This window comes from Bidens hawaiensis, unplaced genomic scaffold, assembly GCF_021521415.1.
Source record: "Bidens hawaiensis isolate Kalapana, Puna unplaced genomic scaffold, B.hawaiensis_p1.1 tig00030500_1, whole genome shotgun sequence".
In the NCBI taxonomy this organism is placed as follows: domain Eukaryota; kingdom Viridiplantae; phylum Streptophyta; class Magnoliopsida; order Asterales; family Asteraceae; genus Bidens; species Bidens hawaiensis.
In genome coordinates this window covers 65,156-81,809 of record NW_027495079.1, presented here as the reverse complement: position 1 = coordinate 81,809, position 16,654 = coordinate 65,156, and the positions used below count along the sequence as shown (strand labels likewise).

Genomic DNA, 16,654 nt, shown 5'->3' with positions numbered 1-16,654 from the left:
GATTACTATTAGACAAAGCCTCAATATTTACTTTAGATTTTTGTTTAAGATCTGTGGCTTGTCTATAGTTATCATGAACCATAGCTAAATCTTTCACCAATGTCTCATTATGATGACGAGTTGATTCAAGTTTAGACTTTCTTTCATCACATTGAGAACATTGTGAAATAACAGTTTCATTCAAAAATTATGGAATTACTTTAACAGATTCAACTGACATTGAAATAGAAGAGTTAGAACTAACCTCATGGATTTTGGCCATGCAAGCAAAGGAATCTTGTGGCTCCTCACTTGAAACATCTAAATCGGTCTCAGTCTCTGATTCATCATTCTTGTCAGTCAATCTATCACCTCTCACATCCTCAAACTGTTTAACTGTCTCAAACATAGCCAGATTTGCTTGATTACCATTAGTTGAGTTACCCAACAATCATTGTGACCAAACAATGCCATTAGTAGCAATCAAGACTTATGACCCACCGGTCTTTACTTCACCCCCGGATGTCTTCTTTTTTTACTCATAGTACTTCTTGCTTGAAATTTTGTCTTGTGTCCAGGCTCCCGAATATTCTTTATTCGGTTTGCCACACTCTTTTGCAAAGTGGCCGTATTCTTGACAGTTATAGCATTGGACCTTTAACTTATCAAATCCAACCATCTTCTTTAGTGTTAGCAAGTCCTTCCCAGTTTTCTGCATAAACTTCTTCACCTTTCTCACAATCATAGCCATGTTTCATTTTAGATCCATTAACTCTAGATCAACCGGATCAATCTGGGCATAATCATCATCAATCAGTTCACTTGTAGTAATTTTGCTACCCACCAGATGTTCTTGAGATGTCATAAGTGTACTCAAGAAAGAAAATTGTTGTTCCGCCTCTTTCATGTTGACTTGTGGTGGTTGTGGAATCTGAGAACATGACCCAGCGAACGAGTTACCAGATCCAAATGCCATAAAGCAGTGATTGGAACAGAACTACTACTCACATGAAGTGATCCACCATACAAGGTAGGGTCTTGATTATCATTTGATGAATTTTGAAACTTCAAATCATATTCCCTCTCCTCAATATTTTGAATGAACTCCATAGAAGTAAGATTATCATTTCTGAAGAACCCATTCTCTTTATGTAAAAGCAGAAAGGTAGAATATGATAGTGGTAAAGCATTCTTCACGGTGTCATTCTGATCACATTGACTTGGTTTCATCTTTTGATTTATCATCTCATCAGTTAAAGAAAAAACCTTGTCAACATCTATTCAACAGTCTCCCCTTTCAATAAACTAAAGTTTCTGAATTGAAACTTAGGCATAACTTTCTTGCTTTCTTGAGTATTTCCCATACTCCTCATTCCCAAATGCTGAAACAACACAGCACAGATCTTGATGCTTGCAACTTAATGAAAGATATTCTCTGGTAAAGCCATCGTCATCGTTGAATAAGCCTTTGTTTCAATCTCCAAGGCTTTCTTTTCTTCATTTAATTAACTTTCAAAAGGTTTCTCGTTATAGTTTGTATTAGGATCACAAAGCATTGGAGGAGTATACACAACATCTAACCTTCTAATACAATCAGGATGAACATATCCAAAATGTGCTCAAAATCTCGGTTCCCACTTTGAATAATCACACAGCTTCATGAGTCTCGGGCATTTAGTGCGCCACCCAATCTCAGTATCCAAGTTTAGCATATGTTGCGTCAGGGTGTCTGCGAAGCCAAAGCAAAGAAATTAGCCATTTTGAAAAGTCTAGGGTGAAAAACTGTTAAAAGTGAAAGTGATGGGTTGAAATTGTCAAAATGTGAAAGTTAAGGATAACGAATGAACAAATACTTTAGGAACGAATGAGACTGTTTGGTTAATAATTGAGTTTGTCTTGGGTAACGAATGTGAGATTTCAGAGTGACAAATGAATATATAATAAATTTTACTGTTCAAGCGGATGAACAATAATGAATGAGCAATATTATTCAAACGAATGAACAATAGCGTATGAGTGTTACAACGAATAAGGTGTTAAGTGAAAGAATGCGGTACCGTTATAACGAATGGATTGTTAGATCTTAATGATAGCTAGCAAAAACGGTTACAACTGCCTCACGAATGAGCAGTTACATATAACGAATGAACATTCAAACTTTAACGAATGAACCTTCAAACCTTCAAATCTTCAGCCAATTTCCATATTCAAACTAAAATCAAACCAAATCCAAAACACACTAAAACATGTTAAACTCATCCAAAACTGAACCAAATTCCATACATAACCAATCCAAACACTTGCCTAAACATTTTGAACACACCCAGACCAATCCACACCTCAACACAAGTCAAAATAACACAATGTTCATGCTCAATACAATTAAACTTCAATTCATTTGAATTATATCAAATTGATACAATTAAACCTTCACAAATGATTAGAACATCATCACGAACAATCCAAACATCAAACTGATATCAATTAACATGCTTAAAGTAATTAATTGATCAATTCAAGTCCGTACAGTTCTAGAATAAAGTTCAATACGGTTAACAATCAATTTGTACGTCAATTGATTCGTATAATCTTCCTAATCTTAAATCAATCGGACAAAAGCTTTGATACCACCTGAGAAACCGTTTTCTGATCCATTATGAGATCATTACGTGTACGTTAAGGATCTAGTCTTTGATATGATTACGTTAACTGTGTGCACTGTGTGTTGAGAGAACAATTGGACAGCATAACAGAACTCAATTGATAATAATAAGATCTGATTCATAAATCAATACTTTACAGGGTATTTATAGAAGATGACATCATTCGCTATACAAGTCATAACGAATGAGCGTCATTCACTATCATACGTTAACACCTGTATGTTTTGCTAACGAATAAGCGCATTCATTGTTCACATACGTGAACATGTCTAATGAATGAACACGAATAAACATATGGGGACACATTCGTTATTAGCTACTCTAACGAATGTGCCTTACATTAGCAAATGTTCCTTTATACAATTACCAAAATACCCCTATACTTTAAGTAAAAGAACAAATACAATAAACAAAGACCGAGACGCAAAACATGTGTACTAACAAATCGGTTATTTGTCTTAGAAGAGACAGAACACGTTTATGAACGTAGATATGTCAAAAACATTTACGTATATGGTTACATACAGTTTTTATTTAACGTGATTATGTTGAAAACTTTTAAACTTATGTTTAAATAGGTTTTACTCTAAAAGAAATCAGATTTGTTTTCCTTGAAGAGTCCGAAAACTCAAACTAAAATGCACATGTGTCTTGATCAAAACATAATTAACAATTAGCAGATATGCTATGCGTCAGTCTCAGACCATTTCTCCTAAACAAGGGCAATACTGGAGAAACGTTGACTTATGTATGTAGGTTAGTGGATATGGTCTGCTACGCATCAGTTTCGAACCATTTCTCCTCAACGGGGAAAGTCCTCAAGAAAATTTTGACTTGTATATGTATGCTATTGGATACGTGTCAAACGAATCGTGAAAGTAGTACCATGTTGAGTCCCGGGGATCGGGAATGTGGCACTATGTGGATCTGAAAATTTTTTTAAGTCAGTCGACAATTCACCTACATATAGCTAACGTATTTTCAAAACTGTTTTACAAGAATTCAGTAAGGTTAGACCTGATAAGAAAGAAAAAATTGAAGATTGGAGATATTCATTAGATACTATCTGATAACTCAGATATTCAAATGATAAAACAATGTGGCTTTTTAACCAATGAGATGTTTTAAATAAAAGATGGGTATTTAATTCTCAATATTTTATTAAAAGACTTATGTTAAAAGAATGCAACTCTGATGTATTTACAAAATCGGTACCAACTATTGGTCTTACTATTAGGCCCATGAAACCGGGTGTGACAATTTAGTTTACCTTTAGGTTATTAAAGAAAACAAATAGTTTATTTGATAGTGGTATTTATTTGATTTAATTGTTATCAATGTGTATTTGAGATGATTGAAATAAATTAAATAGTTATTATCGTTTTTAATAGTGTCTTGTGCATATAACTTATAAGCAATCAACGTTACATGCCAGTCTGCTTCGCTGTAAGTCGAGGTGTGACATCGGTATTGAAGGCAAAATGTGGGAAATATCGGTACCGTATCGTACATACCAGTACCGAAAACGCAAAAGTTGGTACCGATTCAATACCGACGATACCAAATTGGTATCGAATACTGAATCTACTCATCCCAAACAAAAGAGAACAAATTAAAGTATAAAAGAAAGAATTATAGAGACTGTCCTTTATTTTTATACTTAATTTCATTCATTTTTCTTTATCTTTAAAACTGATCAGTTTTGACATTTACGTTATCAAAACCTACAATGTTTGTCCTTTGGCGCTAACTCCAAATCACAACCGCAGAAGGGACACCCATGGCTAACCGGAATAATCTTCTTTTTAACGAGCTCGACCGAAGTAGGCAACCGATTAAGAAGGCATCGCACCCAAACACGTTTACCTTAAGGGGAATCCAACTATTCCAACTGTAATTTTCCAACCCGTTTACCTCCCCATAAGAAGACAATAACTTCTTAACCGTCGCCACTATGAACACTCCATCTTTATCCCCTAACCAAATCCACCTATCTGGTTTATCTTGAATCGTGACTTGCCCAATGCCTTGGGCCAAAGTTAACAACTCTGAGTTCGCTTCCTCCGACCATCTCGTACGATTCCACTCCCATTTGATTTCTGACACATCACCATTTAGTTTGCACAGGTCCTCTACAAACCAGCCCTTTGCCAACTCGCACTTAAAAAGATTAGGGTAAACCTCTTTCAAAGATTTTTCTTCCAACCATGTATCAAGCCAAAACCTATTTTTTTTCCCATTCCCCACTTTACCCTTAATGGCACAACTGAGTGACAAATTTGTAGAAAGGAGAAAATTTTCTAGTTTGGCTATAGAGGCCCAAGTTCCGGTCAAAGGTTTATTATATGGGAGGGCCGGCCACGTGCGGGGATATAATGGAGGGCGTCGATAACTTTTCTCCACATCTTTTTCTCTTCCACTTTGTGTCTCCGTCACCACCTGGAAAGTAAAGCTATATTAACATCCTTCAGCAGACTTAATCTCAAACCACCATCCTTGTTAGGCCTAGTGATTCGATCCTAAGCCATCCAATTAGGCCTAGTCGCTCTAGCTTTTAGGAAGTCACTTGATTCATTGCATGTGACTCTATCTTTGATATATTTTCTTTATTTTATTCTGGTAAATATAATAGTCACTATACTTACTACTATGGCCTTCGAAAATCCCTAAAAATTCAAGAACCCGGGGCGAGTAAAGAATCATTCTCTAAAATATAGACTCAATAACTCTTTTATCAAAAGAAAATAATACGACGATAATTATGATAACAATAAACAAAACAAAAGTATAGTAGTAATATAATTGATTTAAAACTTAAACGAATTGTAAAGTTATCCCACCATTTTTGGTTTTTAAATTAAATGACATTTTTTTCTTTGAATATATAAATATGATTATTAACATGGGGTCTAATAAAAATTAAGCTAATTCCATAAGTCCTATTGGTTAAAATTTTTTAAAAAAAGTAACTGGTCTTATCACTTTAGTTTAATATCGGACCTAATATTTATTGGGACCGTGTAACCTGAACAATTGACAACCAAAAAAACTAGTTTTATACCTGTTCGGTGGACGAGTTACTTTAATTTCATAATGCCATCAGCATATATATTAAGTTGCTTTCTAAAATCTAAACATAAACATTTTGTCTAATACCAACTTATTAACACAAAATTTTACTTTATATGATTACAAAACAGTATGCTATGAATTTGGCATTCCAATGTGTAAAAGATTTGTTTCACTAATGACCAATTTTGGTATTACGCATGCTTCTAATGATAGCTCTCCATTTGATCCACTTTGAGAATGAAAGAAACATTGGTTCTGCTGTACTAAGTGCTATCAACTATTAAAATAAGTGATTAATAAATAAGCAAAGGCTATTGTACTGTTTTAAAGATATAATACATTGGCCCTCTTTACATTCTCCTTCCACTGTGTATGTTATTCTAGTGCTTGTTTGTCCATAGGCAAAAATGGTGTAATTGAATACTTCATTTACAATTGAAATAACTTGTTCATATTAATTTTTTTGCTATTGTAGGACATAATTTTTGAAAAGTCAGAACCATGAGCAGATGGGCTCATGCACTGAACTTTGGGATACTTTAAGTTTATTGTTTTGACTTCTAATACTCCACTCATCCAAAACAGATGGAACAAATAACAATGTTCACAAATAATACATTTTGCTACAAAAAAAAATATAAAATAATTCTGGAAAAAAGAACAAACATATAAAAAAATTAATGTGTAACAACATGATTATGTGAATCATGTTGTATAATTAATACTGTTTTACATCTCAAATAACAAACTAAATGCACAATATCACAAATCTAAGAATCAGGGCAGAGTTGTTGTAATCCAAATACTAACACACAATCATAGATTCATACATGAAGGATTGAGGATCCCCGTTTTCTAAAGCCTAGCTGATCATCTTCATTATTGAATCAATATTGTAAAAAAAAAAAAAAAAAAGTTCAATTCAGCTAAAAAAATCCAACAATCAAAACTCATGAATTCACCTCAACAACTGTTCATTTTGCATGCTAAACTGAATTAACCTTCAAGTATGATTTATGTTTGACATTTAATCCATGACAAACACACCTTTCCTTTGAAGGCGTCAGTTAAAACTATACAATTCGAAGATAAAGAGCATGATCAATATCTAAAAGCATACAATTGAAGGTTAAATGCGAATTGCAAACTGTGGTTGAAATTAGAGTCTTACCAAAAAGAAGACATTCATATTTCAATTCAGGGATCCTTTCATGATATGTTTTTCATATTCCATTTTGCAAGACAAACTATTTCAGGTTTACAACTGGTGACTATCAAGGTCAGTCATAAAGCAAATTCATATTAGGTCAACGAAATAATTAAATAGGAAGAAAATTTCAAACCAAGAACATGTAATTGTAGAAGCCAAATTTGATGCGGTTGGTTAGGATTGCAAACGCTAGCTGGAAACTTGAATTTTGTAATTCACTTTGCGTGTTGTTGATCGATTAGACTATAACAATGGCGATGACTGATTGGGGCAGCTTCCGTGGATGATTGGATGGGCAGCTACTCACCGATTGGGCGGCAGTGGTTGATTACCCTGGTGGTGGAAGTGACCGATTGATCTCCGGTATATGGTTGAAGAAAAGAAGAGGGAAAAATGAGTATGGTCTTGCGTTCTCTATGGAGGAGGATATATAAGACGGTAAATAGGGAGGCGACGTGGGGAGAAAAAGAAGGGGAGGAAGCGAAAACCGCCGGAGAGTATCAAACTGCCTTTAACTTCTCCTTCTAGAAGGAATTTCAGGACTTCAAAGGGTCCAGATTTAATTTGAGATAGATCTTACGGTTGATATTCATCCAAAATATGGTTTTCCTACCGGGAACTATATATTATATAATTAGAGAAAATAAATGAATGATGCTTCATAAAAAAATTAGAGAAAATAAATGAGTGATGCAAGATTAAAACATGGACAATAAATGAGTGATACAAGAATTGAACATGAGCAAGTCAGTTTTAGTGGATGAGTGATTTACTAGCTGAGCTAGATTAATGTTCTTTAACTAACACGGTTTGAGTACAATATATAAAAATGCGATAATTTTTTATGCGCATAAAAAATAGTTGGCCCTTAGACGGTCGACCTTCCTATCCTACCCTATGGGTCGGGTCCGCTTACCCCTTAATATTGTTTATCACTTTAGTTTTTTTCTTTTTCTTTTGAAAGACCTTTTAACTTCTCGATAAGCTATTAGGATATTAAACACTATACCCGAATTCTGAGACAAAATTTAAACCGGTCATTATTAATTTGGCGCTTCAAAATATCAAATCTAGAACCACCATAGAAGCCGTAAAGAAAAACTTCTTGTTCACTAGGTCGGGTGACTATTATTACCTTGATTATAAATTATATCGATACATTTGGTTTTCTGGCCCCAGAGGCTGTGAATTTTTTGAGTAGGGTTCAGCGTGTCGTACACGGATGCTCTTCAGCTCATAGGTCCCAAAGTTTCGTTTTTAGTAGGATTGGCTTTCCTATTCAAAAGGGGGTTGCGACGCAGCTTGTTGCTCATTTGCCTGCCACTTTATTGTAATCGCTTTGTAGTAGTTCGAATAATAAACTACAAGCATTTTCAAAAAAAAAATAATAACAAACTAATTATTATATTTCAATTATCTTTGGCTCAGTTGACAAATGCTAGTTGGGTTAAGTTTAAGGAGAGAGGATGACTATGGTTTGAACCACATTGTAACAAGATTTATATGAGAACCTTAACAAAGTACTGGTTCAATTCAACTAGCGTATGCCATTAATATAGATGAGATGTGTACGTGTGGTAAGACTTTCAAAGTCACCCGAGAAGCAATTCAAAAGGAAACATAATGGGAATATACCACATGATAGTAAGCAAGTTTAAAAAATGTTTCAATTAAATTACTCAATACAATTTTTTTTTAGACCACTTATTAAACTTAAATAAAACATGTTAAAAATATACGTTAAAACATTTAATTTAATAAAATATAAATTTTAAATTAGACCACTTATTAAACTTAAATAATTTACGTGAAACATTTATAAAAACTTGTAAAATACCCAAACTAATTTCTTCCGTTAAGACAACCGAATATATCACTCATATAAATCCTGGAAATCTTTAGAAAATTTCTGGACAACCAAAAATGGCAACACAGCTTCTTCCTCCCAACATCTCAACTTCTCACTTACTTCCTTCCAAACCAACACTTGGAAACATAACCAGACCTCAAACCCACAAGCACTTGACTCCATCCAGATCCAATTTCGCCATTAAAGTTGCAGAAAACCAAAGCTCTAACCTAACAACCAACCAACACGAAGACACATTCACAGCTCCAACAGTCACTCATCTCAAAGCACAAATTAACAACACACTCCAAGGAATCAATCGAGGCATATTTGGGATACCCAGTGAGAAGAAATCTGAAATTGAGGATATGGTGAAGGTGTTGGAGTCTTTGAACCCGAATCCGAACCCGACTGTTGATCTTGATAAGGTCAGGTTATAAGATTATTATTATTATTATTATTATTAATTAATGTATGTTATCTTTTTTATTAAATTGAGTGTGTTTGTTTGTAGTTGGCTGGATGCTGGAAGCTGGTGTATAGTACGATAACGATACTGGGATCCAAAAGGACGAAATTGGGGTTGAGAGATTTCATCAGCTTGGGGGATTTCTTGCAGGTTATTGATGCTGCTAAGGTACTTGCTTCTTTCTTGTGAATATCATCTTGCTTGATCCTCAACCTCTTGTTATTTTATCTTCTTTCTCTTTTTTTTTTTTATTTTAGTGTTCAAATTTGCAATTTTAAAATTCTTTTTTTTTATGGGTGGATATTCCATATTTTAAACCTTTTACTAAAATGTTTTTGTTTCAAACAGGCTAGCCAAGCCGAGTTCGCCTAAACTTGAGCTTATAATTTTTTTAACTTACAAGAGTCCTGACATTTCGTGAGCTTTATTCTCAAAGCTCGAGTTCAGCTCGTAACTTATAAGTAGTTTACTAGTTCAGGCTTGTTTATTATTATTGATTGTTTTATTAATTAATTTATATACATTCTATATTTATCTTTTATAATTTTGATATATTTTTTATTTTCATTATAATTATACATATATTTTTTATAATTATATATATAATAATATTTATCACGTAATTATGTATTTAATATACTAAACAAAGTATACAACTAAAAGTATATCTGTTTAAGGTATAAATTTGTACGAAATTTGTGTTGTAATAAGACACTTGACTGGCCGGTGACCACCTAACTCGGCTATTTGGGTGAGACATTATGACACTCTGATAGCGAATATCAAAATAACCATTATTATAATATAAAGGAATAATACTTTCAGTGGAAGCGTGATAACATGAATATACTGATTCCTAAAAGTATAATATAATTACAACAACAATAAAATAATTAAATTTGTAGCTTTTATGTATATTGGAATTTTTTTTATTAACTGCCACAACTTATTCACAATGTTTTCATAACTAAACCGGTCTAAAAAAAACTAAAAGACATGGTAAATAATTATAACTTTTTAAAATATACCTTATCTAAAACAAAATATGTGACTACCTTATTATTTTTTAAATGGATTTAAAATATTAATTAAAAATGAATATGATATGATATGATTGTACGTTCATTATACATTTATGTTTAATTTAGAAGCTAGAAACGAAGATATTGAAATATTAACTTTGATGGTAAAAATGGAGGGGAAAGCAGTTAATGTGATCATGTTCAATGTGAGAGGACTCAACTTATTCAGTGGGAAGCTTGTAATTGAGGCCTCCTTCACCATTTCTTCCAAATCAGTTAAGCCTCCCTTTTTTCTTTGTCTTTCAGAGGAAAAACAAAATTTTAAATTTAATCATTTCTACTGTCACATATTTCTCAGAGAGTCGACATTCGATACGACACCTCAACTATTGTCCCTGATCAGGTATTCATCTCAGAGTCTTTAGAACTATTATGAAGTGTGAGTGTATATACTTTTAACGTTTTCTATTACACGCAGCTCATGAATATGTTTCGTAAAAACTATGATGTTCTTCTCGGTATATTCAACCCTGATGGTTGGTTAGAGATTACGTATCCTTCTCTTTTAAGTTTTAACTGCTCTAACACATATATGTTGTCTTTTTATGAAATCTTGTTTTAAACCTTGATTTGTTGTCAAAGATATGTGGATGAAACACTAAGAATAGGGAGGGATGATAAAGGCAATATATTCATACTTGAGAGATCAAATCAAACCTATCCATGAGAAACTCATGGTTTGCCGGTTTCAGATTCGACATCTACAAATTGTTTTTTTTTTTTGTTCTTTTTTTGTTTTCAAGCCGGTATCATGTAATAAGTAAGTTCTAACGTGTTATATAATTTTCATCGAGGAAGGTCGAATTTGTCTAGTGTAAAGACAGGACACAAACACATTAATTATATACCAATGCAAAGAAAGGTGGTTTAATCTTGATAACATGTTTATGAAAAACAGAGCAATGTCACCACGTTCAATGTCACCACGTTCATAAAGCGAATTCACCATGTACTTCAAAACGAATAAAATACTGTGTGTTATTTTCTTATATTTAGTTGATAACTTAAAAATGTACTCACAAGGTGTTCAATTTCACAGGTTTTTTTTTCACCTTGTCGATTTTTTATTATATATAACACAAACCGAGCTACATTTGAATAATGGGTAAGCGAGCAACAAGCTACGCCGCTATCCCCTTTTAGATCGCAAAGCCTATTCTACTAAATATAAATCATTGGTTCCTCGGGCTCTGCGAGTCACTATGGACCACCTTCTGCACCCGTTCCAAGAAGCGAATCGCCTCGGGAGCTAGGGATCCAAATGTGTCGAAGGCAAATGGAATGAACACGTGCTGATTCTCCAAACACGCTACCTCATGCTTAGCAACCTTCTTAGATTCTGCTCTCAAAACCGCCTGTCCCGGTACGAAGCCACTGTCTCGCAACCCCACCAACGGGGACACTCCAGTGAGGTCAACACACGCATGCTTACACCCTGCCCAGCCAAACACAAGAACGTCCGCAGGACGCAGGGTAGATCTTCCCTCTCGCGGATCAGTCAAAAAGTTAACAGGTGCCTCTTTCTTGGCTGAGATCCCGGCACGCCTAAGCACATCCCATAAGACATCTCTAACCCAGTCATGACGATACTTGAATCCCGGCAATTCCTTACAGTGGAGGGCATGCTCACCAAATCTATCCAAACAAGCTTTTTTACAAATGAGGCATGATTCATCTAGAGGAAAAATAGGAATCATAAGCCGGTATTTAAGGATGGCTCTGTATTCAACTGCCGACATCCGTTGCCCAAGACCTTCAATGGGCACAACGGTCAAAAAAAATCCTGGGCATGAGCCCCCTTGAGACAAGCTAAAACTGTCTTTTGTCTCGGAGTCATATCGAATCGCTCCTCCAAATCATGTACGTGTTTACCATAAAGAGCACCAAATAATAATAGTCTTGGAACTCAAACCTTTATAATATAATAAATAATAATCTTATTATCCATTTACTTTATAAACGACTAATAAATAAAGCCCGGATATTTGGAGTAGCTTAATCTGACCATCTACTGTTTGAGAGAAAGCCCGTCGTTCAAAGGCTCACTTTGGTAAAATCGGATTATCATCGGATTTGAATTTAAGATCTCGCGCTCAAATCTTCACTTTCCTTTCAATACTGTTGAGCTAAAGTTCAATGGCAATCTTATATCGATTATTTTTATCGTTACCAATCTTCTTGAAACTCGATAGCCTTGATTCTTTCTTCAGTTATATAATTAGCATTTATTCTTTCCCATTTGCTTTTGGGTGTGTTAAATCTTATACTATGTTTATAGTTACCAATCTTTTTAACCATACAATTCTCTTACCAACACCTTGATACTAAATAGTGTGTTGTTAATATTGGATGATAATGAATTCTTTTTCTTGGTATGATTCTGGTTACTTTGTTAGGTTGCTTTTTTACATGTGTATTTAAAACATTCTTCTTTTACCAAATGGCTAGTGCCAAATGTTATTGGGTACGAGGGCAGCCCTTGACACCTCTGACCGCTTGGGAGAGTTTATCTCTACTATATATAATACATGAGTTAGGGACCTTTTAAATTTTAAAATGTACCTAACTCATTGCAACATTTACAAGTGTTTGAAACATTTATTTTTTAATTTTAAGGGCTAAAAGTGTCTTTTCATCACCAAAATCCTATGTAACAATTGATTTGGTATTATATAATTACATTATTTCCCCTTTATCTTTGCATCTTTTTTTGTAAATTTAACCAGTATTTACATTTCAACCCCTTCTTTCTCCACATATTCCTCAAATCTATTTCTTTTACTATTTCTTATATATTCTTGAGTATATTGTATTTTTTTAAAAAAAAGGAATATCTCATAAAATAGTAACTAACTTTCAAAAGTGTTCCAATTAGGTCACTCATGCATATTTTTCTCAAATCGGGTCACTAAATCTTCAAATCGAGTCTCACCGATTTTTTTGTTTGTTAAGAAAGGAATGGAGGATAAGATGTGGAGGTCGGAATTTGCAATATATGTAGTTATATTTTTAAAAAATTAAAAAATGTTAATTATATTAAAATTCAAAAATAAAAAATAAAATTCACGTCGCCACTCAACGTCAACATCAAAAAAAAGATAAAATGATTTCCTATGTGAAACAAAAAATAAAAACGTTAAAAAAACATGTTAGAACCTTTAATTTAATAAAATATGAAAGTTGAGTGACCTAATTGGAACACTTTTTAAAGTTGAGTGACCTAATTGAAACACTTTTGAAACTTGGTTACCATTCTATGAAATTGCCCCTTTTAAAAATATTCAAACATACAGTTACAAAGTTCTTATTTTTTCTCTACAGTTTGATATAAATTTTATTTAAACCGAGGTGCGGATTATAAAGTACAAGTTATATTTGCATCAATTTACAAGTATTTAAAACAAAAAAGTTTTAACTTAAATTTATCTAATTTTGGCAGTTCTAATTTTAATATAATTACTGTTTTTCCCCTTAACTTTACTTAACTTTAGTAAATATATGAATTAGTTTCAACTTTGGTCATTTATCTATCCATATAATTGGCAAGTTTATTTTTTTTTTCATTCTATATGTTTAAATATATTATATTAAAATAATAAACTTATCATTGCGACATGTTTATTTTTATTGACGTTTTGTTATAAATTTTTATTGACGTTTCGTTACGCGGATGATATTGTATATACAAACTGGGTTGCTCACATTTAGGTATTGTGTGACGCGCTTACTGACACCTGTTACACGTCTGATGCCACGTTAAAGACATACCAACGTCGAGTTACGCACGTACTGAGGTTACGAGTGTACTAACATTGGTTGCGTACACCGCTGCATCGCGCGGGCACCTAACTAGTGTTAGATAAGGCTAAGTCTATTCTATGTGATGAATGTTCAAGTCTTAGTGTAGACAAAGTGATCTAACTTTAGAGGTAAAATTGAGTGGAAACAACATTTTATCATTTTACAACATTATTTTCACATCATATTTTATTTCTTAAAAAAACTATTTTCATAGTTAAAATAACATCTCTAAACATGCTTATCTATAAACTCATTAAATTAGGAAAATATTATATGCTATTCATGTATTAACAACAATAATAACAACTCAAGTTATAATAAAAAGGAGAAACGACGACAGTCGATATAAAAATGCGACTTAGCATTTCATCGATAATAGATTAAAACAAAATGCGATACACTCTGAAATTTTATAAAACAAGACAAGACTAGACTTTTGGGAAGCAAGTGGAAATCATCGATTGTACCTCCCCTGAAAGTTCCCTTTTTTGGAAATGAAACCATTCCTGGGCTTTGGTATCTCATGTATGTCCATCACCTGTATTGTCCTTTGCTTTTTGGCTTCAAAATAAAAACAAAAAAACAAAACAAAATTTGAGGTCAAATCAGTCATATTTGGCATGCAAAACACATCAGAACTTCAATCTAACCATTTTGCGCTTCTTGGTAGTTCTCCTGAAGCCGCTTCCGAGCCGAAGCCAGCCTGTCCATGTCAATGTTTTGCTCCCTGTTCGCTCGCTGTTGAAATATAGAAGTTGAAATATATTCAACTCATGTCATTGTTTTACATTTCGGTTACAGTATGCCAATAACATGCATAAAGATTAGAGAATGTACGTTTTGAGGAGGAGCCGAGGTGGAACCAGAAGCAACCATAGCAGGGCGAGATTGAGATTGGGGTGCGGGTCTTGAAGGTGCTACTTTTTTAGAAACGACTGGTTTCGGTCTATACTGCTCTGTTTCAGAATTATTCCTTTCCGAACCAGAACTCCCATCTAAAGTTACATTTGGTGTAAAAGTTTATCAAAAATCATTCTAGAACAGTAACATAAAGAAAGTTAATCAAAATCAATACTTAACTGTGTGGGTTAGGAGAATAGCCAAAATCAGGCACCTGTTGATGACTACTTTGGGCACTCCTCGATACATTCTGCACCAAAGGTGAATCGCCATCTACAAGAGCAAGCAACTAGAATCAAACCTTACATCTTGATCAACATAAGCCTACGAAAAGCAAACCATTACCATCGGTTGTGGCTGGCGCACGAGGATCGTTTTTGGACCCGACCCATTCATCCACCAAATCTTTCCATTTTCTGCAACAATTAACAGAGACAACAACTTCAACAACAATCTACTACAGTAGAATAACAAACCCTCTACGAGTTATAAATATGTGTAAATTAGACCGACCTCACCAATTGCTTCACCAGATTTCTTACTTCATTTGACGGATGCTTTCGGAGTCGGTTAACATGTCTTCCGATATCAGTTTCCTGATTCAGTTACCGGATATTAATATTGGTCAACCGCGTAAGTTAAAGAAGACAGATACAGTAATGATTAATTGTCCATGTACCTTTAGGCCAGTGAAAGTTAGATCCATATCAGCTAGGGTTTGAAGCAACTCAACAACAGCATCATCACTCTAAACCACAACCAATTAATCAGTCAACTAACAAAACAAATAAAAATGAATCAAACTATTAAACCTGATGTGAATCTTCAAGCTGTTCCTTAATTCTAAGCACTCTACTCTGCTCATCATCAAACAATCCTCCGTACGGATCTGGCTCCTCCACATCATCTTCATCATTAACCGACTGAGGCGTCAACGGCGAGTCACGGCTAACATCCGTCGTAGTATTCCTCACACCGCCCGGCTGCTCAATCAAACAATTGCTACACTGCTGCTGCTGCGTGTACAACCGCTCCACAATACCGTCTCTCCGGTGCTTCAACTCGCCGGCGTAATCTGTTGAGGCTACGGTTATCGCAGCATCAATAATATCCCAAACATCCGCACCTGAATTCGATAATATCGATCTAAATTCATCTAAATCCATTAGTAAAAAGTGAATTAACCGTTGATTGATTTTATTTCAGCAACGAGATCTAGGAAGAAAGGAAACGCGTGGACGGCATATTGCCGGCAGCCGGTAACGAATAATCGGAACGGTAACCAGAATTAGGTAAACAATATTAATAATAATATTAATACAAATCCCTAAGAATAAGAGGAAGAAATCAAAGGATTGAATGAGTATGAGTAGTAATATCTTTTTTTTATTTTATATTGTCCGATTTGAATAATAATAATAAAGGAATTTAATTACATATGGAATGGTTTGTTTTGTGTTGGGTTTTTTAACCCTACGCGCCCTTGTTTGATGGGGAAGCAAGTTGGAAGGGGAGAGTGGATTGGATTGGATTGGATTGGATTGGATTGGACGGAAGCATGAGTAGGTTGCTAGCTAATAACCATTTTATATTTTATTTATTTATCACATCAACTAAAATAAGTATATT

At 34.1% G+C, this 16,654-nt stretch overlaps 2 protein-coding genes across 2 annotated transcripts; one reads left to right on the top strand and one right to left on the bottom strand.

The window, feature by feature from the left end:
• The first annotated feature begins 8,847 nt into the window (after positions 1-8,847).
• LOC143580465 (fibrillin-5, chloroplastic-like) lies at positions 8,848-11,023 on the top strand. Its single transcript, XM_077063476.1, has 6 exons — positions 8,848-9,201; positions 9,288-9,410; positions 10,441-10,539; positions 10,623-10,667; positions 10,743-10,816; positions 10,907-11,023. The coding sequence occupies exons 1-6, from the start codon at positions 8,848-8,850 to the stop codon at positions 10,989-10,991; spliced, it is 780 nt and encodes a 259-aa protein (XP_076919591.1). The 3' UTR covers positions 10,992-11,023.
• A 3,425-nt stretch (positions 11,024-14,448) lies between these two features.
• LOC143580464 (putative mediator of RNA polymerase II transcription subunit 26c) lies at positions 14,449-16,370 on the bottom strand. The gene is made up of 8 exons (XM_077063475.1): positions 15,838-16,370; positions 15,705-15,773; positions 15,539-15,621; positions 15,371-15,441; positions 15,206-15,298; positions 14,963-15,120; positions 14,776-14,863; positions 14,449-14,686 (listed from the first exon to the last, which is right to left on the bottom strand). Exons 1-8 carry the CDS (start codon positions 16,189-16,191, stop codon positions 14,580-14,582), a joined length of 1,023 nt encoding a protein of 340 aa, XP_076919590.1. The 5' UTR covers positions 16,192-16,370; the 3' UTR covers positions 14,449-14,579.
• Positions 16,371-16,654: the final 284 nt, after the last annotated feature.